This window comes from Neovison vison, chromosome 1 (genome assembly GCF_020171115.1).
Source record: "Neovison vison isolate M4711 chromosome 1, ASM_NN_V1, whole genome shotgun sequence".
Classification (NCBI taxonomy): Eukaryota; Metazoa; Chordata; class Mammalia; order Carnivora; family Mustelidae; genus Neogale; species Neogale vison.
This window is the reverse complement of record NC_058091.1, coordinates 26,894,825-26,920,366: the sequence shown is the minus strand read 5'-3', so window position 1 is coordinate 26,920,366 and position 25,542 is coordinate 26,894,825. Positions and strand designations below refer to the sequence as shown.

General features: G+C 37.0%; 1 protein-coding gene across 4 annotated transcripts in view; it reads right to left on the bottom strand.

Moving 5' to 3' along the window:
* Positions 1-25,542, bottom strand: part of HACE1 (HECT domain and ankyrin repeat containing E3 ubiquitin protein ligase 1) — a 119,239-nt gene that overhangs the window by 26,834 nt on the left and 66,863 nt on the right. For all 4 annotated transcript variants that reach the window (XM_044244910.1, XM_044244928.1, XM_044244918.1 and 1 more), the window contains 5 exons: positions 6,116-6,227; positions 5,926-6,023; positions 5,658-5,745; positions 2,162-2,311; positions 1,443-1,639 (listed from right to left, as the gene is read on the bottom strand). In XM_044244910.1, the coding sequence (XP_044100845.1) occupies positions 1,443-1,639; positions 2,162-2,311; positions 5,658-5,745; positions 5,926-6,023; positions 6,116-6,227 (645 nt within the window). The remainder of the gene's footprint in view (positions 1-1,442; positions 1,640-2,161; positions 2,312-5,657; positions 5,746-5,925; positions 6,024-6,115; positions 6,228-25,542) is intronic.

The following is a 25,542-nucleotide window of genomic DNA, read 5'->3' as shown; positions in this document are numbered from 1 at the left end:
CTCCCCCTGCTTCTGTTCCCCTCTCTTGCCGTCTCTGTCTGTCAAATAAATAAAATCTTTAAAATTAAAAAAAAAAAGAAGCATTTTAGTCTTTTTATTATCTACAGCTTAACATGACTCATTATATTAAAAATCAAGTAAGATCTTCCTTAACATGATTAATTTTGCAAAAGGAAGAACATCAGACTTGAAAGTAGGTAATCTGGGTTTTGTCCCCAGCTTTACTATTAACTCTTTAGGCTTCAGTATCCTTATGTGTCAAATGAGAGAGCAAACTAAAAAACATCTAAGCATATGTGTGTAAAAACTCAGCTTCTGATCTTATTTTCAAAAATTAAACTTCATGGGTTATTTTCTACATATAGTATCTAAGTTGCAAAAAGTAAAACTGCACACCATGATATAACTTTCCAATACCCTATACATATCTCAAACTAAAAACCTGTTTTTATAGAGCACTATCCTCTTTTTATAGAGCACTATTTTGTATTGTGGTTTTCAGCTTGCAAAATGCTAGTAACGATTCTGTATGGAAGGTATCATTATCTCAAGTCTACAAATTAGAAAACTGAGGCTCAAAGAGGTTAAAATGTAGCCAAGTCTTCTGGTCTTTCAAAGAAAAAAGAATCCGTATTTTACTAAATCAATGGGCATAATTTCTTAAAGTTAGTTGCTTCTGAAGCTGTCTTGGAATTACAATACAACTAATGGAAAGGAAAAAGAACTGAGTCTTGTTTAACCAGAAGTTGCTACTAGTAAATGACAGAAGTAGAGTTCCCAAACCAGATTTTCTGGTTCCCAATTTCCTACATATCAAAATATAACATAAAACTGAATCATATTTTTCAACAGTGAAATTTAAAACATATGACAAAATTTAAAACTACTATGTGCAGCTGTCAATTATTTTTCAAATAAAACTGGAAAAAATATCCACAAACAAAAGACAGAACAATAAATAAAAATAATCAAATTATAAAGCTTAAAAAAACAATCAAGTTGAGAGATCTAACAGACTTACTGGATACCAAAAGCATGTACAAAGTTTAACATGGGAAATTCTTCTTTTCTCTACTGGAACTCTTAACACCGTACTTCAAAAGATGAAACAGTGACTAAATCCTAATTTGATTTTGGTGTAAACTTCTATTGCTTATCAAAGTTTTTAATAAAGAGATGCCCAATTTATAGAATCAACTGAATTGTGCTCTAGGCTGCCTCAGGAACTGCCTCAGCTATCTAACACACTAGTGAAATGATCCTTCCTAACTAAAAATTGGGTATTTGAAGGTTTAGTTAATTTAAATATTTTCTCTGTTATAAAATGTTATGAAACTGAAACAGTAAAAGTTTTTCCAGCTAGTGTCAGGAAGCTAGAGTAATCAGCAAAGTATCAGGGCCAAGTTACAAACAATGGCTACGATAAGTATTCAAATACTCACTTTATTATTTTGTGTGACAAGAATACTTCCACCCCCAGGTTTCAAAGGCACCTCTTCCATTGCTCCAAACACATCAGTTTCAACAGAAAAGGTTAGCTCTAGACCCAGATCACTAATATCATTATCTAAAATCCACTGCAAATTTTTGGCATATTCTGGATCAATGGATGCCACATCTTGGTAATTTACAGGAATACCTAAAAATGCAAACATACAGCAGTTATATTCTAAATGTTTCTGCCTTTCCTTGTTTGTTTAATGGTAAAATACTGCCCTCTACAGATATTCCATAAAACTACAAAATATAACCCAATTCACAGCATGATTTAAGTAGAGGCTAATTCCTAGATTTGGAAGTCTGTTAATTTAAACTTGTGTTTTTTCCCACATTTTTATAATGTAATCTTTCTTTGAAATAGCTATACAGACAAATTATTATTACTTCAAAAAGTGCCATTCACTTAAGCATATTCATATTAAAATGCATTCTTAGCATAAACATATGCACACTAAAATGAAAAACAATTTTTTTAGGAAAAAAAATAGATTTTTTTTTCTCTCCCTCAGGCTCCCAAATGCCTTACATACACAGACAGTTTCTAATTGAAATAAAAACTACCTCAATCAAAATGCGATCACTTACCTACTTAGTTTTTCCCTAAAGATTCTAAGAAAAACACTTCAAATAAATGCCTCTGGAAATAACAATAGAGCCATACCAAGAATGTGCTTATAGAATGATCTTGTGAAGTAAATGTTGACCAGCTGCCTGTGGTTCAAAGCTAATCCCAAGATCTGTCCAGCAAACCGGAAATAGTTTAAGTGATCAGGATTTACATAGGAGTTACTATTAGGCTGAAAAGTTGTTCCTATTAAAATAAATACAAAATAATTTACTTCTAAGAATCTAGATGCAAAAAAAAAAAATCACTTCAATGCAAAAAAATCAGTTCATATAGAATTTCAGCAAAACCAAGGTTACATTATGTATAAACTTCCAGCAGAATGTTCTTTATGGAATATGTAACAGACAATGGAATTGTCAGAAGATAATCATTAATTCACACATACTTATCAGGTAAGTCTTTGCAAAGAGAAAATTTTAGAAATACTTTTAACTGAAAGTGGTTGGAAGATGTGTCAAAGAGATCCTGAAAATAATACATTAAAAGATAATACACGTTTTCCTCAGCAATGTATAAATACTAGGTTATAAATTAGGACAGGCATTGTTTTATTCATCTATACATGCCCAGTGCAGATCTTCACTACTTTTTGTTCCTTATGGAATAGAGCACTCACTTTGGGAGCACATATACTAAAATTGGAATAGAGCACTACAAGAGAGTAACTAAATTAACTAAATTAACTAAAATTTTAAATGTACAACTGTTCTTAAGTAATGAACTTGATGCCTTTTAACAATTATTAGAAAAATCACCAAAATCCACAAGTCAACCAATTAATCCTCATAATAATCAACTTTATTTTTTTAAGATTTTATTTGAGAGAGCAAGTGAGCACACCCAAGCAGGGAGAGGGGTAGAGGGAGACAGACAGAATCTCTAGCAGACTCCCCACTGAGCACAGAGGCTGACTCAGGGCTCAATCTCACAACCTGAGATCATGACCTGAGCTGAATCTTGAGAGTCTGGACACTTAACCAACCGGTCACCTAGGCACCTCACAAATAATCAACTTTAAATAAGTACCACAGAGATATATAAGTAAAAATGGCAAAGGTAATAGTTACCAATTACTGTCAAAACCTAGTATGATTCCACTTACATGACAAAACATCTGGAAACGGTGGTGATGGTTACACAACACTGTCAATGTACTTAATGCCAGTGAATTGTACACTTTAAAGTGGTTAAAAGAATACATACTATGTTATATACTTGATCACAATGAAAACAAAAATCTAAAAAAATATCTAGTGCAGGGGCGCCTGGGTGGCTCAATGGGTTAAAGCCTCTGCCTTCGGCTCAGGTCACGATCCCAGGGTCCTGGGTTCAAGCCCCACATCGGGCTCTCTGCTCAGCGGGAGCCTGCTTCCTCCTCTCTCTCTCTGCCTACTGTTCTGCCTACTTGTGATCTCTGTCTGTCAAATAAATAAATAAAATCTTTTTTAAAATAAATAAATAAATAAGTAAATGAAACTGGGGTGCCTGAGTGGCTCAGTGGGCTGGCCTCTGCCTTTGGCTTGGGTCATAATCTCAGGGACCTGGGATCAAGACCCACATTGGGCTCTCTGCTCAGCGGGGAGCCTGCTTCCCCCTCTCTCTGCCTGCCTCTCTGCCTACTTGTGATCTCTGCCTATCAAATAAATAAAATCTTTTTTAAAATAAATAAATAAATAAAATGAAACTGTGACACAGCTATTTTCATCACCTCAGAAAAATCCTAGTGAACAAGAAAATGTCGTTTCCCACTCAAAAATAGCTTCTAATAATTATTTCTACTTTCTATGTACTTTCTGTATTTCTTAGGCACTAGGCTAAACATTTTTTACGTAATAGCTAATTGATTTCTCTTTGACCACATCACAAAACACATATTATCACCATTTTCAAATGGAGAAATTGAGGTCCAAAAAGGTTACATTTATTGGCCTAAGATGATAACAAGAGGAGCAGAGCCTGTATTCACATCCAGCGTAACATCAAAGGCCAAACTCTACAGTAAATATCTTAATTCAATTAGAAAGCAAGTTTTAAAGAAATTATTACAGACATGAAGCCTACCCAAACATTTCCCACATTTAGGAATTTTTAATTCAAAATTTTAATGTAATTCCCTTCAAGTCAACTAAACCTAAGAACAAGGAAATATTTCACTGAGATTCTAATTTATAAATACTATGATCCCAAAGAGAAGACTTCTATAGCTTACACAAAGTACAAATCACAATCTTTATGATCTCTGTGCTTTAGCATATGCTCTGCTAATATATTCATAGTATGAGGAATTACCTCGACTCATAATTCCACACCAAATCTGTTTTTCAGGTATGAAACTAAACAGACAGCCTCAGAATAGGGGACTATAAAGAAATGAAATAAAGCTAAAATATAATGCTCTAATGCTAAATCTTGCTTCAAAGATCAGGCCTAACTAAACCCACCACCTCATCATATTTGTCATAACAACAACAAAAACACCAAATTCACCTCAGAGCAAATAATCATAAGTTATACAATTAAAGCAGTCACGTATTCCTAAACAACTTCAAATACACCACGCGTGTCTGAGGAGCCCATCACAGAAGTGAATACCTGCAGTTTCCTAGTATCCCTGCAGCCCACCACCGTCCCCCTCTTTCCTTGTCATCATCCTTATTCAGTGGAGGTTTATCTACTGGTTCAGTTGGAGACAATTAGGAAGTACAATTAATAATGCATTCTCTCCTTACAAAAAATAAATTAAACACTGGGAAGGAAAAGATCTTCAGGAAATAAAAACAACTGCGTAAAGCATTTAAAAACTGAAATCCCGTCTTCACTTGTGTATGTCTTTCTTAAGTCAGAGAACTGCCAAGTATTCTTCTCATAGATGAGGCAGTAACCATTTCCATTCAGCCTACTATATCGAATTAGAATTGTGCAGGTCGAAAGTACCATTTCAACAAATAACCTATTTCAATTATAAGATAATAAGAGCTGTTTAGGTTTAATCTTTTAAAAGGACCGAAAACTAAGTTACTATACATAAATAGATTATTAGTTAAGATTTAACACCATGAAATCTAGACTGTTTTTTATGACTGATAAATTTTAAGACTTGGAAACTCAAATAGGGTTAACAAATTTTAATTTTTCCAAGTAAGTATTTTTCTAAGTCCATCTTTTCTAAGGCACTATTTCACAAAAGGAAATTTTAGCTCAGAAAAGCAGTCTAAGGACAATCCTTAAATTGCATAAATTTAGTTTTACTTTACAAAAGATTGATGAAAACTTCCTTACAGCCAGCACTGGCCCTTGAGAACCATCTACGTAGAGGAAAGAATGCTAGACTGAACCAGGTTCCACTCGTGATCCTACCACTCATTAATCGAGTTAACAAAATCTCTGGATTCAACTTTCTCTTCTAGGAAATGGGACTATCCCACTCCTAGCTCACAAGATTACTATGGGAATCAAAGGATAAAATGCACTGATATAGTTTGAAAATATGAGAAGTAACAGAAAAAATAATGTAGACTGTACAACTTACCATCAGCTGACTGGGTAAACAATGCATAATCAGGATTGACTATCTCATTAGACAGAATATCAAACCACTCACGCACAACACCTTGACCCTGAGTTCAATAAAATAAAATTAAATATCAACAGAATTATATGTGGAAATTTTTTCTGAATAATAACAAATTAGAATCATTTCAAATTTCTTCCATTATCAATTATATACTAAACTTTATTCAAGTGCATTTCAATCTTTTATATCTAGTGACATTAATAGCACTTATTTTTATACCCACCATGCCTTCTTCTCCATGGAACCGTACAGCAATTCCTTGCTTTAGCTTTGCACAATTTGCTTTTGACACAACTTCACAGCTACTCCTAAAAATAGAATCTAAATATGTAGCACTGGTTAATTTTATGTATTAAAATTAACAGTAACTGGTATTTTGTGCCTCAACCACATCAGCTTCTTTTTAAACATACCTCTGTGAACCAGCAGGATATCATTTTCATTCACTGGCCTGTGCACCATGTCTGAATCTGGTTGTCCTGAATGCAAATGCTCATAGAACCATTCACAGCGATCTTTAAAAGGCTAACCCAACAAAAAAACAGTAAAATATGTCACCCAACAAAAAAACAGTAAAATATGTCAGCAGTATTACAGCTACCTATCAGATTAATGAGCCTGCTAATGTCCTTTCCACAAATAATCATCCTTAGACCTTTATTTATAATAAATAGTTCTAGATAATGTTCTGATATTTCAAGAACTATTCACAAAAAGGCAGATCTAGCTGAAATACTTTGATTACAAAGAGTATAATTTTTAAATTCCCATTTTTAACAGAAGAGACTTGATAAATTAGGTTATACCTAAACTTAATATCAAATATGTAATTGATGAGATTTACTCCTAATTTCTTTCTTTCTTTTTACAATTTTATTTATTTATTTGACAGAGAGAGAGAGAGCAGAAGCATACCAGCAGAGGGAGCGGTAGAGGGAGAAAGAGAAGCAGGCTTCCCACTGAGCAGGGAACCTGTTGTGGGCCTGATTCCAGGGTGCTGGGATCGTGAGCTGAGCCAAAGGCAGCTGCCTAACCAACTGAGCCACCAGGCACACCATTCTCCTAATTTCTCTGAAGCATAACAATGCTTGTAAGAATGAATTTCCAAACCAGAAAAATTACACTGCATGTTATATTCAATTTTTCATGAAAATGATCTTCTAGATATAACTTTATTTTTATTTATTTATTTATTTTGTGTGAGAGAGAGACCGAGAGAGAAAGCATGTACGAGAGCTTGGGAAGGGGCAGAGGGAGGAGAGGGAATCTCAAGCCAGCTCTGCACTGAGCCCAGAGTCTGACACAGGGCTGAGATCATGACAACCTGACCTGAAATCAAGAATCAGACACTTAGGGGCACCTGGGTGGCTCACTGGGTGAAGCTGCTGCCTTCGGCTCAGGTCATGATCTCAGAGTGTGGGATTGAATCCCGCATCGGGCTCTCTGCTCAGCTCTGCTTCTCTCTCTCTCTCTCTCTGCCTGCCTCTCTGTCTACTTGTGATCTCTCTCTCTGTCAAATAAATAAATAAATAAATAAATCTTTTTAAAAAAAAAGAGTCCGACACTTAATGAATTAAGCCACCCAGGCACCACTATCTACCTTTATTCTTATTTCTATCCTTTGAATACATAGTGTAAACCTTGACAATTAGGGTATTTTTTCTTATTTTAATGTAAGTGCCTGACTTAAGCTTTTATTGCCAAGGCAACCACTTCAAAGAGGCTATCTCAAATAAACAGAAAGCCAGCACATAACTTGATAAGGAGCCACGCCACTTTCCCAAAGGAAGGCTCCTCTGTTTTAGAAATCTTGGTTGATTTCTATAACTGACCATTTGGCCCCCAGTTTTTCCTCTTCCCATGCTTTAAATTCCTGCTCTTATGTTTTAAATTCACCAACAGTGAGCCTATGAAACCCTTGGCTCCCACCTCAGCCCCAATAAAAGCAGAACTTCAGGCCCATGTGCATTACCATGCATTCTCCCACTCCCCCATTTCTATCATGTGTGCTGTGTAATACCCAGGTCCTGTAAGTAATAAATCTTTATTTTTTTCAGTCTCCTAATGGTTATTGCTGAAGGGCATCTTGAAATCATAATAAAAACCACAAGAGCTGGTCTAGGCACAAGACTGGGTATTGAAAGGCTAAGACCAACACAGGACAACTGGCATAATTGGCAGGACGGGCAGGACCTTGCAATTAACCAAGGGGAATGACTTTACCTGCAACTTGCCCACTAACTGCCAAACTCACCATCTGAGAAAGGAGCACCTTTAGCTAGGGGTCTGTCATGCTGCTATGTGCTTTTACACATTGCCTCTGTCATGTGTTGCCTGCAATATCTAACCTAAAATGTCATGCCTGCCATAATAATTCAAGAATCTCCCCAGAGCAGCATAAGCAAGGCCATATGCTGCAATGAAATGATGAGACTACTAATTATAAAGGTCTTAATTGATTATTAATGTGTATAAGGGACCTCTATAGCCAAGGAAAGCAAGGGAGGGTGGATTGGAGTGCAAGGCTACTGTCACTGCCAAGGAGGATTCTGGGCCAAAGGTAGATGGAAATGATTCCGCTAGGTGAGGAGGATTGGAAATTTCCACTTGTAACCACTGAGCAAGTGGCGTGTGCCCAAATTACATGTCCTAACCGAGAAGAAAAACAAAGCCCTGTAACTGGAAGCCAATAGCAAGAGGGAACCCACACAGAGAGAACCCACACAAAGGCCTATAGTCTCTGTGTTGCCACTTTACTTACTACCATTGCTACTTGTCCCCTGACCCAACAGGATACTATGGGTCCAATCCCTGGTGTAGTATTGCTTAAAAAATTAATGGACCAATATAAATGTCCCGAACAAGGACCTGACAAAGCACACCAGCTCCTTGGTAAAACCCCCCATGGGTGCTTCCTAGGTGTTACTCAATTATGCATACCAAAATGCCAAGGCTTTGGTTTATGCTCCAGAGGCCTAGGGACTTTTCCCAAAGACCCTGTGCATATCAGTCTGAAGGCAGACTCCAATCCAGGAGAGGTTTCCTGTGACACCCTGAAAAGGAAAGCAGCCTACAAAGAGGGTTGGTAACAACAATTTTCCAGTAAGATTAAGGTAATAGAATAAAAACAAGAAGTAGAAATTGAGGTTAAAAATCATTCCTTAACTGAAATTCAAATGTTTCTTAAGTATTTTATGCAGCAGGAAGGAGAGAGGGGGACTAATTGGTTATTGCAGGTTTTCTTGTTTGGAACTGGCTCTTAACTATTACTCATAGTGGCTATACTGGCTGCTACCTCTAAACACCCTGCAATCCATAACTTCCTTTTTTTCTTTTTAAATAGCTGTGTTATTTATTATTATGTGTTATTTATTTATTACTTATTTTTTTAATTATTTTTTTAACATATAATGTATTATTTGCCCCAGGGGTACAGGTCTATGAATTGTCAGACTTACACACTTCACAGCACTCACCATATCACATACCCTCCCCAATGTTCATAACTCAGCCACCCTATCCCTAACTACCCCCCCTCAGCAACCCTCAGTTTGTTTAACGAGATTAAGGGTCTCTTATGGTTTGTCTCCCTCCTGATCCCAACTTGTTTCATTTTTCCCTTCCCTACACCGCAAACCCCCTACTCTGTCTCTCAAATTCCTCATCTCAGGGAGATCATATGATAATTGTCTTTCTCTGATTGACTTATTTTGCTCAGCATAATACCCACTAGTTCCATCCATGTCATTGCAAATGGCAAGATTTCATTTCTTTTCATGGCTACATTGTACTCCATTGTATATATATACCAAATCTTCTTTACCCATTCATCTGTTGATGGATATCTAGGTTCTATCCAGTTTGGCTATTATGGACATTGCTACTATAAACATTCAGGTGCACATGCCCCTTCGGATCACTACATTTGTATCTTTAGGGTAAATACCCAGTAGTGTGATTTGCTGGGTGGTAGGTTAGCTCTATTTTCAACTTTCTGAGGAACCTCCATGCTATTTTCCAGGGTGGCGGCCCCAACTTACATTCCCACCAACAGCGTAGGACGGTTCCCCTTTCTCCACATCCTCTCCAACATCTGTCGCTTCCCATCTTGTTAATTTTAGCCATTCTGACTGGTGTGAGGTGGTATCTCACTGTGGTTATGACTTGTATTTCCCTGATGCCAAGTGATGTTGAGCACTTTTTCATGTGTTGTTGGCCATATGGATGCCTTCTTTGCAAAAATGTCTGTTCATATCATTTGCCCATTTATCAATTGGATTATTTGTTCTTTGGGTGTTAAGTTCTTTATAGATTTTTAGATATTAGTCCTTTATCTGATAATTCATTTGCGAATATCTTCTCCCATTCTGTCAATTGTCTTTTGGTTTTATTGACCATTTCCTTTGCTGTGTAAAAGCTTTTGATCTTGATGAAGTCCCCACTTGATGAAGTGATGAAGTCACTTTTGCCCTTGATTCCCTTGCCTTTGGCGATGTTTCTAGGAAGAAGTTGCTGTGGCTGAGGTCGAAGAGGTTGCTGCCTGTGTTCTCCTCAAGGATTTTGACGGATTCCTATCTCACAATGAGGTCTTTCTTCCATTTGAGTCTATGTTCGTGTGTGGTGTAAGGACATGGTCCAGTTTCATTCTTCTGCATGTGGCTGTCCAATTTTCCCAACACCATTGTTGAAGAAACTGTCTGTTTTCCATTGGACATTCTTTCCTGCTTTGTCAAAGTTTAGTTCAACATAGAGTTGATGATCTATTTCTGGTCTCTCTATTCTGTTTCATTGATCTGTGTCTGTTTTTGTATCAGTACCATATTGTCTTGATGGTTACAGCTTTGTAAAAGACCTTGAAGTCTGGAATTGTGATGCAACCAACTCTGGCTTTCTTTTTCAACATTCCTCTGGCTATTCAGGGTCTTTTCTGGTTCCATATAAATTTCAGGATTATTTGTTCTATGCTTTGAAAAAAAATTGATGGTATTGTGATAGGGATTGCATTAAATGTGTAGACTGCTTTAGGTAGTATAGACATTTTCACAATATTTATTCTTCTAATCCAGGAGCATGGAACGTTTTTCCACTTCTTTGTGTTTTCCTCAATTTCTTTCATGAGTACTTTACAGTTTTCTGAGCACAAATTCTATGCCTCTTTGGTTAGATTTATTCCTAGGTATCTTATGGTTTTGGATGCAATTGTAAATGGGACTGACTCCTTAATTTCTCTTTTTTCTGTTTTGCTGTTGCTGTATAGAAATGCAACTGATTTCCCTGAATTGATTTTATATCCTGACATGTTGCTGAATTCCTGTATGAGTTCTAGCAGTTTTGGAGTGGAGTCTTTTGGGTTTTCCATATAAAGTATTGTATCACCTGCAAAGAGTGAGAGTTTGACTTCTTTGCCAATTCGGATGCCTTTTATTTCTTTTTGTTGTCTGATTGCCGAGGCTAGGACTTCTAGTACTATGTTTAATAGCAGTAGTAATAGTGGACATCCTAGCTGTGTTTCTGACCTTAAGGGAAAAGCTCTCAGTTTTTCCCCATTGAGAATGATAGTCACTGTGGGTTTTTCATAGATGGCTTTGATGACATTGAGGTATGTACCCTCTATCCTTACATTTTGAACAGTTTTCATCAAGAAAGGATGCTGTACTTTGTCAAATGCTTTTTCAACATCTATTTAGAGTATCATGATTCTTGTTCTTCCTTTTATTAATGTATTGTATCACAGTGATTGATTTGTGGATGCTGAACCAACCTTGTAGCACAGGAATAAATCCCACTTGGTTGTGGTAATAATACTTTTAATGTACTGTTGGATCCTAATGGCTAGTATTTGGGTGAGAATTTTTGCATCTGTGGTCATCAAGGATATTGGTCTGTAAATCTCCTTTTTGGTGGGATCTTTGTCTGATTTTGGAACCAAGGTAATGCTGGCCTCATAAAATGATTTTGGAAGTCTTCCTTCCATTTCTATTTTTTGGAACAGTTTTAGGAGTATAGCTATTAATTCTTCTTTAAATGTTTGGTAGAATTCCCCTGGGCAGCCATCTGGCCCTGGGCTCTTGTTTGTTGGGAGATTTTTGATGACTACTTCAATTTCCTTACTGGTTATGGGTCTGTTCAGGTTTTCTCTTTCTTCCTGGTTCAATTTTGGCAGTTTATATGTCTCTAGGAATGCATCCATTTCTTCCAGATTGTCAAATTTGCTGGTGTATAGTTGCTCATAATATATTATTATTATATATGAACCTGGTGTTTGTATTTCTTTGGTATTGGTTATGATCTCCCCTTTTTCATTCATGATTTTATTAATTTCAGTCCTTTCTCTTTTCTTTTTTGATAAGTCTGGCCAGGGGTTTATCAATCTTACTAATTCTTTCAAAGAACCAACAGTTCCTAGTTTCATTGACTTGTTCTACCATTCTTTTGCTTTCTATTTCATTGATTTCTGCTCTGATCTTTATGATTTCTCATCTGCTGGGTTTAGGCTTTCTTTGCTTTTCTTTCTCCAGCTCCTTTAGGTATAAGGTTGGGTTGTGTATTTGAGACCTTTCTTGTTTTTTAAGAAAGGTTGGATGACTATATACTTTCCTCTCAGGACCAACTTTGCTGTGTCCCACAGATTTTGAATAGTTGTGTTTTCATTTTCATTTGTTCCCATGAATTTTTTCAGTTCTTCTTTAATTTTCTGGTTGACCCGTTCATTCTTTAGTAGGATGCTCTTTAGCCTCCATGCATTTAAGTTCTTTCCAACTTTCCTCTTGTAATTGAGTTTTAGCTTCAGAACATTGTGGTCTGAAAATATGCAAGGAATGATCCCAATCTTTGGTACCAGTTGAGACCTGATTTGTGACCCAGAATGTGGTTATTCTGGAGAATGTTCCATGTGCACTAGAGAAGAATGTGTATTCTGTTGGGGATGGAATGTACTATGGAATAATATATCTGTGATGTCCATCTGGTCCAGTGTGTCATTTAAGGCCTTTATTTCCTTGTTGATCTTTTGCTTGGATGATCTGTCTATTTCAGTGAGGGGGGTGTTAAAGTTCCCTACTATTATTGTATTATTGTCAATGTGTTTCTTTGATTTTGTTAATTGGTTTATATAGTTGGCTGCTCCCATGTTAAAGGTATAGGTATTTAAATTGTTAGATCTTCTTGTTGGACCGACCCTTTAAGTATGATAGTTCCTTCCTTATAACTGTCCCTCAGAACAATGTACTGCTTAAAATATAAACTTTGAGAAATTATACTATTTACCAAGCATGCTTAGATATAGCTTTAAGAAAAACATGTACTAGCAACAGGTCTTTTGGGGCAAGGACGACATACATCCTTGAAGCCGAGCAGCTGGGGATGCCTGGCTCGCTTAGGGCAGAATGCCACCTACTTCATTTTTCCATTATCTCCCCTTTCCCAGAGAGCATAAGCAGTTAGTCAGACAATCCTTTCGTTTGGGCTTGCTCACTATGGGTCGTGTACTATGTGACCAGACATACTTTGCCTTTCTTCTTATGTATCTACAAAACTCACGATAACTGTGTAATCTACTCCGGCTTCTTCATTGGTTGTTACTCACTTTCTAATAAATATGACTGAGGAGTTGTTCGGAGCAACAGTCTTTTCTATTCTCGCCCCCTGCTCCCATTCTCTTGCAGCTGACTTGTTTGTGCCTCATTCTTCTCCCATGTGCCATCAGAAGATGGCACTTCCTCATCTCTTATTACAGTCTTTGGCTTAAAATCTAATTTAGATGATAGAAGGATTGTCACCCCAGCTTTCTTTTGATGCCCATTAGCATGGTAAATTGTTTTCCACCCCTCACTTTAAATCTGGAGGTGTCTTTAGGTCTAAAATGAGTTTCTTGTAGACAGCATATTGATGGGTTTTGGTTTTTATCCATTCTGATACCCTGTGTCTTTTTTTTTTTTTTTTTTTTTATTCGACAGAGATCACAAGTAGGCAGAGAGGCAGGCAGAGAGAGAGAGGAGGAAGCAGGCTCCCCGCTGAGCAGAGAGCCCGATGCGGGACTCGATCCCAGGACCCTGAGATCATGACCTGAGCCGAAGGCAGCGGCTTAACCCACTGAGCCACCCAGGCGCCCACCCTGTGTCTTTTGATTAGGGAATTTAGCCCATTTACATTCAGGGTAAGTATTGAAAGATATGAATTTAGTGCCATTGTATTTCCTGTAAGGTGACTGTTACTGTATATTGTCTCTGTTCCTTTCTGGTGTACTACTTCTAGGCTCTCTTTGCTTAGAGGACCCCTTTTAATATTTCCTATAGGGCTGGTTGGGTGTTTGCAAATTATTTCAATTTTTGTTTTTCCTGGACACTTTTTATCTCTCCTTCTATTTTCAATGATAGTCTAGCTGAATAAGTATTCTTGGCTGCATATTTTTCTCATTTAGTGCTCTGAATATATCATGCCAGTCTTTTCTGGCCTGCCAGGTCTCTGCGGATAAGTCTTCTGCCAATCTAATATTTCTACCATTGTATGTTACAGATCTCTTGTCCCAAGTTGCTTTCAGAATTTTCTCTTTGTCCCTAAGATTGTAAATTTTACTACTAGATGACGGGGTGTGGACCTATTTTTATTTATTTTGAGAGGGGTTTCTCTGTACCTCCTGGATTTTGATGTTTCTTCCCTTTGCCATATTAGGGAAATTCTCCACTAAATTTCGCTTCAATATATCTTCTGCCCCTCTCTTTCTTCTTCTTCTGGAATCCCAATTATTCTAATATTGTTTCGTCTTATGGTATCACTTATCTAATACTCCTCTCATAGCCTAGTAGTTGTTTGTCTCTCTTTTGCTCAACTTCTTTATTCTCCATCATTTGGTCTTCTATACACTAATTCTCTCTTCTGCCTCATTTATCCTGGCAGTAAGAGCCTCCATTTTTTATTGCACTTCATTAACACCTTTTTTGATTTCAACTTGGTTAGATTTTAGTTCTTTTATTTCTCCAGAAAGGTTTCTCTATTATCTTCCACGCCTTTTTTGAGCCTAGCTAGCACCCTGATAATCATCATTCTGAACTCTAGTTCTGACATCTTACCAATGTCCATATTGATTAGGCCCCTAGCCGTCATTACTGTCTCTTGTTTTTGTTTTTGTTTTTTTGTGGCGAGTTTTTCCACCTTGTCGTTTTTATCCAGATAAGAATATATGAACAAAAGAATAAAATACTAAAAGGGTGGCAAAGACCTCAGAAAAAAATGTACACTAACTAAATCAGAAGAGACCCAAAACTGGGGGGACGGGGAATAAAAAGAAAAAAAAATGTGTATATATATTAGACTGGTGAACAGAACAAAGCCACCCACTTGATTTTGGGTATATTTTGGTCTCTTAGAAGGAAACTACCTCCCAAAATTTAAAGAAAAACATATACACAACACACACACACACACACACACACAAATAAGGGTAAACACAATGAAGGGATGGAATATGACTGTAAAGATGAAAAAAAATTTTTTTTAATTCTAAAAAAGGAATTGATAAGTTGGTTGGAAAAAGAAAAAAAAAAGAGGAGAGAATGTACTCAGGCTGGAGACTAGAACAAAGCCATGCACTAGATTTAGGGTATATTTTGATCTATTCGAAGAAACTGTATCCCAAAATTTTTTAGAAAAAAAAAAAAAACCTCTATGTGTACAAAAAGTAAGGTTAAATACAATGAAGGATAAAATATGACTATAAAAATGAAGCTTGAAAAATATTTTTTTTAGAAATGTACTGTTAAGATAAACTAGTTAAAAAACATTAAGACAGGAAAGAGGAAAAGTTAAAAAAAACAGAATAAGAAAAATAATAATTTAAAGTTAAATTTAAAAATTTAACTTTGCAAGACTAAAGGATCCTGGGGAAAAAGCCATGAGTTCTTTGCATTGCTTTTCCCTGTCTCTGGAGTTCCAATGTTCTCCTTGATTGATGAGTTTGGTCTTGGCTGGATGTTCTCACGGATCTTCTTGGGGAGAAGCCTATTGCAGTGAGTCTCAAATGTCTTTGCCCAAGGCAGAACTGCACCGCTCTTGCCAGAGTTCAGGCTAAGAAATCTGCTCCAGGGGCGCCTGGGTGGCTCAGTGGGTTAAAGCCTCTGCCTTCAGCTCAGGTCATGATCCCAGAGTCCTGGGATCAAGCCCCACATTGGGCTCTCTGCTCTGCCGGGAGCCTACTTCCCCCTCTCTCTCTGCCTGCCTCTCTGCCTACTTGTGATCTCTGTCAAATAAATAATAAATAAAATCTTTGAAAAAAAAAAAAAAAAAGAAATCTGCTCCAGTTCGCTCTCAGGAGCTTTTGTTCCCTGAACGTTTTCCATAGAGCCCTACATGATGGGAATGAAAATGGCAGCCTCCCAATCTCCAGCCCAGAGGAGCCGAGAGCTCGGGGCCCCACTCATCAGTGTGCCCTCAGAGATAAGCAGTCATCACTTCTGTCTTCCTGGTCTCCGGCCGTGCTTTATACTCACCCAGTCTGTGACCAAGTGTTTCTATCTCTGGTGCACAGCCCCATTTGGAGTCTCCAAACCCAGGAGATTCCTGCCGCACTGCTCCTCTCAGAGGAGGAGGGTGAGTCTCCCCAGATCTGTTACTTGTGGGGTCCCTGCTTGAACAGCAGTGGTCTGACTGTGCCTTGGATCACAGTTTAAGTAACCCCGATCTGAAAGCTCACTCCTCAGCTCTGTCTCTGTCATTGGCTTCCCTGCTCCGATACCTGGGAGTTCTGCCACACTCAGACACCCCCAATCTTTCTGTGACCCCACAGTACCTGAGACCACAATGTCTGCATAAGGGTTCCACCCCTGCTTAGCCTATGGAGCAATGTCCCTCAGTGGAGCAGACTTCTAAAAGTTCTGATTTTGTGTTCCACTGCTCCACCACTTGCTGGGAGCTGGCCCCTGCCCCAGCGGTCTATCTTCCCATCCCTTCAGACTCACTTCACTGCATGTCCTAACTTTCAGAAAGTGGTCAATTTTCTGTTCCTAGAATTCCTGCTCTTCTCTTCTATCTTCTGTTGAGTCTGTAGGTGTTTGGAATGGTTTGATAATTATCTAGCTGAACTCCTGGGACCCATCACACCAGTCTGCTACACTACTGCCATCTTGCCTCTCTCCAGCCAAATCCATAACTTTCTTAAAGATCCATCTGGACCATAATGCTCATTCCTTCTGAGATAGCGCATTTTCTGAGCCCCCTAAGTTTTCTGCTGAATGGGGGCATAACTACAAGCACACCTCACAAGGTGTTCCTACTGCCAAGGGAAAAGCTGAAGGGGTTATTGAGGCCTCTCCTGAGGAGGAAGAGGGAAGTGCGAAGACAAAGGCCCCCAGAGCCACTAATACTCATGGGGAGTCCCTCCCCTTCCTCACTTGCATATATGCTGCCTAGCACTGTACCCATCCTTCCAACAGTGATCACTGCTAAGGCTCACAGAGGAAGCCTATATCCTCCTGCTCAAAATTCCCACAGTCCATTGGATTCATCATTTCCATGACCACAGTAATCCAAATAACCCCTTCTTTGTTTCCAACCTGAAGAGGTCTCATTTGGTCTTGAGTCTAGTGAATTACTTTTACAAGGCACTCCCCCTAATTACAGGGTGGCACTACTACATTTTATTATGACCTCGGAAACCATGAAAAAAGCACCAGAACTCCTAGGAGAAAACTTACATCCTTTCTCTGCCCCCTGAAGATGTTAATCCTCAATGTCTTTGAAAGATAAACACCCCAAGAGGTAACTAAAACTCTACCCATGATTGCCTGAGACTAAAGGGAAAAAAAAGAGGGGTAAAGAGGCCTTTTAAAATACAAAACATGCTATAACAGCTCTTTTGCCCAAACTCTAGTCCACAGCCTCCTTAAGAATTATTTGTTAAGGATAAATACAAATCTTAAAAGTCTTCTCCACAGATACTAGTAAAAAGCTTTAGCCACTGGAGCAGGCAACCTTAGCTTATTCTGTCTGCCAATCTGGATTCAGCTGATATTTATACACTAGTAAGTTTTATATTTTACCTGATTCATGACGAGGATGCTGGAATTGAAGCTATAGGCCTTTGTGTCTGTCTGCATGTTTATGTATGTCTATGAATATGTTATATATGTGATTTTCTTCTCTCAAACTCCAGATGGTATTGCCAAAATTTGTAAAAGAACTCTATTTAATTGGCTTAAAAATAAGCACTTATGAATTAAGTATTCCTAAAACTCAAAAATATTGAAACTAACCTAAATGTTTTTTAAAGATTTTATTTATTTATATGATAGAGAAAGCACAAGCAGGGGGAGCAGTAGGCAGAAGGAGAGGCCGACTCCCCACTGAGCAGGAAGCCCGATGCAGGGCCTGGGATCATGACCTGAGCCAAAGGCAAATGTTTAACCAACTGAGCCATCCAGGTACCCCCAGGGGCCCCCAAAACTAACCCAAATATTTACAAATTCACATGATCTGGGATAATCTGTGGGAAGTAAAAGCTTGTTTAAATCTGGTGTAATTTAAAGAAGTATGTCTTCAGATATATAGATATAGATATATATCAGATTATATGTAATTAATATATATGTAATAACCTGTAACTAACATAATTATATTATACACATATAATACATATTATATACTAAATATAACAGATCATATTAATATAACTAATTATGTTAAATAAAATGCAGATTAAAAAACATATTCTACCAGCATTTACTAGTCAAACAAATTCATGTTACCTCTATTACAAAATCTGTCAGCAAGAAAAATAACTTGGGATGATGCTACCTAATAAAGTTTTTCATGGGTCATCTAAACATAATTGCTGTGATCAAGAGATTTAGATAAATGTTAAATGGGATAAGAGTTTCTAGGTGAGCTTTTCAGCAATAAATATGTTATGATGTATCTAGTTAAAACTAGTTTCTAAAATTTTTGTTAACTTCCAGCCCTAGAATTTTGCTAAGTTAAATGAAGGAAATTCACCAAATGTCCAAACCATTTCCAAATAAAATAAAATACTGAAACAGCAATTGCAAAACAAGTTGAAGTTTACCTACTTTTGACCTCTTGTTACAAAGGAACTAAAGATATTTGGGTCTGTAGTAAGCATGTCTTGTGAAAAACTGTACTATGAGGAAATGTATATTGATAGAAATTATGAAATACACTCATAAATTTGCCAGTGTGAAGAATGTTGGTTTAACATTTCAAAGTTTTACTTCTTGCTTTTTGTTAGGAAAGGTTTCTAAGGGCAAAGAATTCTAAATAACATATGTAATTATAACTACTACAAATAACATGGGAAACATTTCTGCATGCAAGGAAAGTAGGATGTGTCTTTAGCTAAGAGAAGGTATAAGGAATGAAGATGTATTTTTGTTAATGGAAAAGAAAGTAAATTTGTCCTAAAGTAAAACTGGCCGTTTCAGAATGGGAAAGAGGAAAATAAAGAACAAAATGGTATAGAAAGTCGAGAAGAAAGAGAAAGAATTTTATCCTGTGTGGCTGAGTTGGCTAAAACTTTTAAGGATTTGTTGTTTGTTTGTTTGTTTGTAAAGTTTAATATCAATTCTATGCATATATAATTTTCTTTCATCTGCTAAAAGGACAAAGTTTTCTTGGGCGTATTGGGCAGCTCTTGATACTAGATTATGAAAGGTTTTGCTTTACCTTTTAAGTAATCTAGTTAGAAGGAAAAGATTCTCTGTTTTATCAAAATAACCCGTGTTTCATATGGTTTTAATCAGGTCTTTGATTACTTAAGCAAACTGAGTCTTCTCAATATTAAAGGAGCTGAATTTTGCTCAGAACTATGTAATTTTCTATATATGCCTTTAAAATCTTTTGTCATTCTAGCTAAGTAGATAATTAAGTATTGTTTCATAATTATCTGTGATCCTACTTAGTCAAGTGTCTAAAACTTTTTGATGTTTTTGACTAAGTTCCCAAAATCAAATTCTAAATAAAGTCTTTTTGATCTGGAAATAATTTTAGGATTTTCTAGAGAACCCTGGAACATCTCAAAAGATGTGTTCACTCTCCTTATAAAAAGAGAAACATTGAATTAATTAGGCTTATTTGATAGGTAAAGTTTTATGAGAAGTACTGTCAAATAAGAAATAATGCTAAACCTTCCTTATGAATATCCTTGTATGGATATATGCTATTAATATAAGCATTCTAGAAATTCTATCAAATTCCTAAATCTGATACAGAATATTATCAATCATCATTCCAGTTATCATCTTAAAATGTACATCAGGGGCACCTGGGTGGCTCAGTGGGTTAAAGCCTCTGCCTTTGGCTCAGGTCATGATCCCAGGGTCCTAGGATGGAGCCCCTTATCAGGCTCTCTGCTCAGCGGGGAGGCTGCTTCCTCCTCTCTCTCTGCCTGCCTCTCCACCTACTTGTGATCTGTCTGTCAAATAAATAAATAAAATCTTAAAAAAAAAAAAAGTGTGTCAAACATGGAGCACTGAGTGTGATGCATAAACAATGAATCTTGGAACACTAAAAAAAAATTAAATTTTTAAAAAAGTGTGTCACAGAAATAGTCAAATTTCCTTCTCAGTTGTGTTATAATTTAAAACATGGGCATTTTTAAGTCTTTCATCATTTAGAGACAGTGTTTCACTCTTACACTTTTGCACAAATGCTTCATCTTCAAGGAGATTCCTGGAAAGGACTCTGACAAGCCTAGGTTTCTGATAACTTTCAGATCAAATACTGAACTGAGTAAGAAATGACAGAACTCTCAGGAAAAAATAGATTCACAAAACTAACAGAAGATCAAGATCAAGTATCACAAGGACTGGATGAACTGATGAGAATGATTTTAATTTTTTATGAGTTTTGTTTGAAACATTGCTGGTTCTTTAATTTTTTGTTTTTCAGATTTAAGGAAACTTTTTTCTATTAAGATAGCTATGACTTACAGCATTTTGGTTAAGCATACCTTTCTGAATGAAGATGAAACACAATCACTTATTTCCCCCACCTGATCCCTCCAGAATTTGGGAACTCTCAGTGAGTATTCTTTTATTTTTGCAGCAGTATAGTTATTTATGTAATTTCAATTGTGAATCTGTTCTCCCTGTACCAGGACACAACTGGAAACACTGGTTACATTACCAAGGCTTTGAGTGGAATGTCATTAATATTTGAGAGAGATATGCATAGATTCAGATATGCCAAGACAACTTTAAAAAAAACAAGGCTGACTTTATGTAACCAATTAAGCCCCTTGAGTAAAATCAGTTTGGTACCTTATAGGATTCCCAGTAGCCTTACAAGATGAGTGAGGAAGTCACTGCCTGGCAGGCCCAGGAATATCAGAATATATCAAGAACCTCAAAAAATGAGGAATTCACCCATATGTATAGGTATTATAGATGAAGTCTGACATCAAGTCTTTGGCTTGGCTTCCTAGCCTTGAGCAGCTTTCAAAAGTTCAATCTGAAATTCCTTAAGAAAAATTCCAGCAAAGCTGACTTATAAGATTCTACATGATCAATCACTATTCATGCTGCAGGCCAAGTTTAAAGACAGTGGACTTACTTTACAAACACTTCAGCCTTATTTTCCTTATCTCTGATAGAAATGAGGATGACTATATAGAGAATAAATTATGTTTCAGTAATACACCTTTGTGGATATCAGATTTTAGCGCTTTTAATTGTTGTTGAGGTTTTGTTTTTTACCTGTAAACTGAACCATATCATGAATTCTATTCGTTTCTTCCAGTATCTGGCTACAACTCCCCTAACTAACACTTCCATTTTTTCTCTCACCCTTCTGACTTGGAATCACTGAGAACTTAAAAGTGCCATTTTCCTAAAGCCATGAGATGTAGGACAGAACAACTTGGTATAACCAGCTTCAGAAAAATCATCACAACATCTCACATACAGACCATCTTTGTGCCTGTTGCTGAATGGGCAACAGCAAGTTCACCTAACACCTGATAGCATCATTAGAAAAATTCAAACCACAAAGCTGCTTTGAGCCTATCACCTAGAAATCCTGCCCTCAGGATTCAGATTTGGTTTATAATTTATTCTGACCATTAGCCTTTATTTTTCCTTTGTTTCCACAGAAATGCCTCTTATTAAATACCTAATTTCTCGCAAATACAGTCCTAATTTTGGAAATCTACTTGCAAGACCGTCTCCTGAAATGAGACATAACTGTTTAACTGACCTATTCTCATGGCTGGATCTTTCAAGTTTGGGACAATGGCTACAGACCAGATTTCATACTACTCCCTAAATAATTATTAAGTTTTGCTATTATAATTCCATTTAGATGTAAATGGGTTACAACATGCCCTGCAACGGACTTGTATCATATCAGCTACCTAGGCAGCTAAGGTCCTCACCATTCACTCTGATGGCTCACACTGGGCTGTAAGTATAGCACATTAAGAATTTAGAGACTGTGCAGATGAGGAGAGTACAAAGCTTTCAGGGGGTCACAGTTTGAACCAGAACATTAAGCTGGGTAAGACCTGCTCAAGCATGTAGAGAAGAGAGTATACTACAGTAAGGGAGTCAAGGAAAAAGGCAGAGGAGGTAAAACTGTGTCTCCGTGGAAGATGCAGGGAAGGTAACCACCATAATCAGAGTCCATCCCTACATAGAATGAAGGAATAAGTTTGTATAAGTATACTGAGAACATAATTATGGATCCTGAGAATCAAGTGAGGGATACAGGGACCATTGTGGGTGTTTGGTCAGAGGGATAACATAATAAATGGGGTAATTAAAATGAGAGTAGGACCAGTATAAAGCGAGACGATGTAAGCAACAGTTAAAATATTAAGTACTGGATGATAAGGAGTTGGTCACAGGATGAAGAGGAAAAAAAAGGAAATCTGAAAGACAGATTGACAAAGATGAAAAGTAAGAGAAGATCTCTAGGGATAGAATTTAATGAAACAGCTTAAAGGGAGAAAACCCTCCCCTCAAAACCTACCCCCACAGTCCTAGAAGGCAGAGGTCCAAAGATACTGAATGAGGTTTTATATATTCTGAATTTCAGCTTACCTGGCATGCAACTAGTAAGAACTTGGAAATAAATATTAGAAAGTGCCACAGGTGAAGCACTGGAAATATAGTCATGAACAAAGATGAAGTTGGACACAAGGTAAGATCAAGAGATTAAAGATACAGGGAACAACACGTAGAAAAGAGTTTATGATCACAGGTCAGGACTGAGAATCTGATTAGCAAATGATACACATAGCTATAAAAGTCAAAGGACCAGGATGGTGTAATTCCACAAAGGAATTTCAAGAAATAAATATGATCAATATCCAAGACCACAAAGAGGTTATCTTTCAGACAGCTTGTAGGACACCAGTAAATTTATTCATCTGAGTTAAATATTAGTTTTGCTTCAAACGGCTTAAACATCACTTTTTATTAGTTCTTAATAAAAATACTATTATTATTGAAAGTAACTTGTGAGAGATTAACTTATGTCTTTTAGTATCTTATCTTTCAGTTAAGAAGAGAGTAAATATTCTCTTTTTTAAAAGTTAAATGTATTGGAGTGTCTGGCTGGCTCAGTCAGAGAGGCACGTAATTCTTGATCTTGAGGCAATGAGTTAGAGCCCCAGTTGGGTGTAGAGATGACCTGAATAAACTTTAAAAAAAAAATTAAAAATAAAATAAAAGTGTCTAATTTTATCCATACTTCTAATAGTCTTTTGCGTTCTGAATAAAGCACTTCTGTTATAACTACTGGGCATATAAACTTTAATAAGTGAACTAGAATATAAAGTGCTTACAGTTTTAATGCTGATTATTTCTAAAACTCTGGTATAGGAGGAAAAAAAAAAAACATTACGCAGAAGTAATGCCTTTGGGGTGCCTGGGTGGCTCAGTTGTTAAGCATCTGCCTTCGGCTCAGGTCATGCATGATCCCAGGGTCCTGGAATTGAGCTCTGCACTGGGCACCCTGCTCAACGGGAAGCCTGCTTCTCCCTCTGCCATTCCCCCCTACTTGTATTCCCTCTCTTGCCATCTCTATCAAATAAATAAATAAAATCTTTAAAAAAAAAAAAAGAAGTAATACATTTAAGTAGGGACTTTGAAGTTTGATCAACATGGTTTGGAATCCTGGCTCTGTCACTACTAGGTTTGTGATTTTGGGAAATTACTTAACCTTGCAGAACTTCAGTTTTCCTACCTGTAAAACAGGGGAAATATTTCAAGGGCTAACTGCAAGAATTAAATAAAATAATGCAAATCCAGAACATAATAATCATAATTACAATAATTAATTAGCTAACAATTATTAAAGCACCTAAATATGCCAGGTGCTCTTTTCAGCACTTTACATGATTTTCACATGTAATCCTCAAAACAGTATGAGAAAAAGGGCCTCGTATCATCCCTACTTCATAGAAGAGAAAAACAGTACCAAGAGGTTAAGTAACATGCAGAAATATCAATACCCAGAATGCTCAATAAGTCTTCTTATTGTCACTCAGAACAATGTTAAAATTGTTTGACATGACAGAAGGCGATAGAAAACTTATTCACCATTTTAAGATATTTAACTATATCCTTTATCTATAAAATGTGAACCAATAAATAAAAGCAAATGGCATTTTTAAAGTAATTCAAGTGGAACATTAAACCATATACAATGTTACCTTCAGAAGCTAGTAAGAGATGTGTAAGATCAAAACATCCACACATATTTACATACACCTAAAAAGCCAAAGGGCATGTTTTTGTATGTAAACTTTCTGAGTACCGTATTTCCATTAAATAATTCACAAAACAAGACTGATCACAGAGGCTCCTCTTAATAGCATTTGTACAGCAATGCAAAATGACTCTCCCTTTAACTACAGGCCACCTCTGAAAACCACCAATAGAAGAAGTCAATCCCTTACCACAGGTAATTGTTTTTGTTCTTTTACACTTTCTACTTGATTTTTTGCAAAATGCTTCCAAGTTACAGAAAATTTCTAAGTATAATAGAGAATTAAGTATTTTTTCCTTGATATGAGAGTAAGCTGCCAACGTGATGTCTAGTCACCCTTAAATACTTCAGTGTATATTTCTTATAATCAAGAGAATTCTACATAACTAGATAACAACCATCAAAATCAAGAAACTAACCTTGGTACATTACTACAGCTAATTCTTAGACCCTCATGTCAAGCTCTGCCCGTGTCCTAATACTATCCTTCACAGTGCGAGAATGGCACTTAGTTGTCCTGTCTCTCTCACTCTGGTACAGTTCTTCAGTGCGTTCTTAATTTTCATGACCTTGATTGATACTTTTAAAACCTGTATGTCAGTTATTGTGGAGAATGTCCCTCCACTGAAGTTAGTCTGATGTTTTTCTCATGATTAAATTCAGGGTGTACATCTTTAGCAGGAATATCTTAGAAATGATGCCCACATTCTCCTCAGTACGTCCTATCAGCTAGCATGCTGATACGTCTGTTTTGATCACTGCCAAGTTTTCCACTGTAGTTTTTAATCTTTGTAATTCTTAAGTATTCTGTGAGTAGATACTTTAAGACTATAAACACACCCCACCCTTCATCAAACTTCACATTTATTAACTTTTTCAGTATAGGCTTATGAGTTCCAATTTTTTTTAAAGATTTTATTTATTTATTTGACAGAGATCACAAGTAGGCAGAGAGGCAGGCAGAGAGAGAGAGAGAGAGAGAGGAAGGAAGGGAAGCAGGCTCCCCGCTGAGCAGGGAGCCCGATGCGGGGCTCGATCCCAGGACCCTGGGATCATGACCTGAGCCGAAAGCAGAGGCCTTAACCCACTGAGCCACCCAGGCGCCCCATGAGTTCCAATTTTA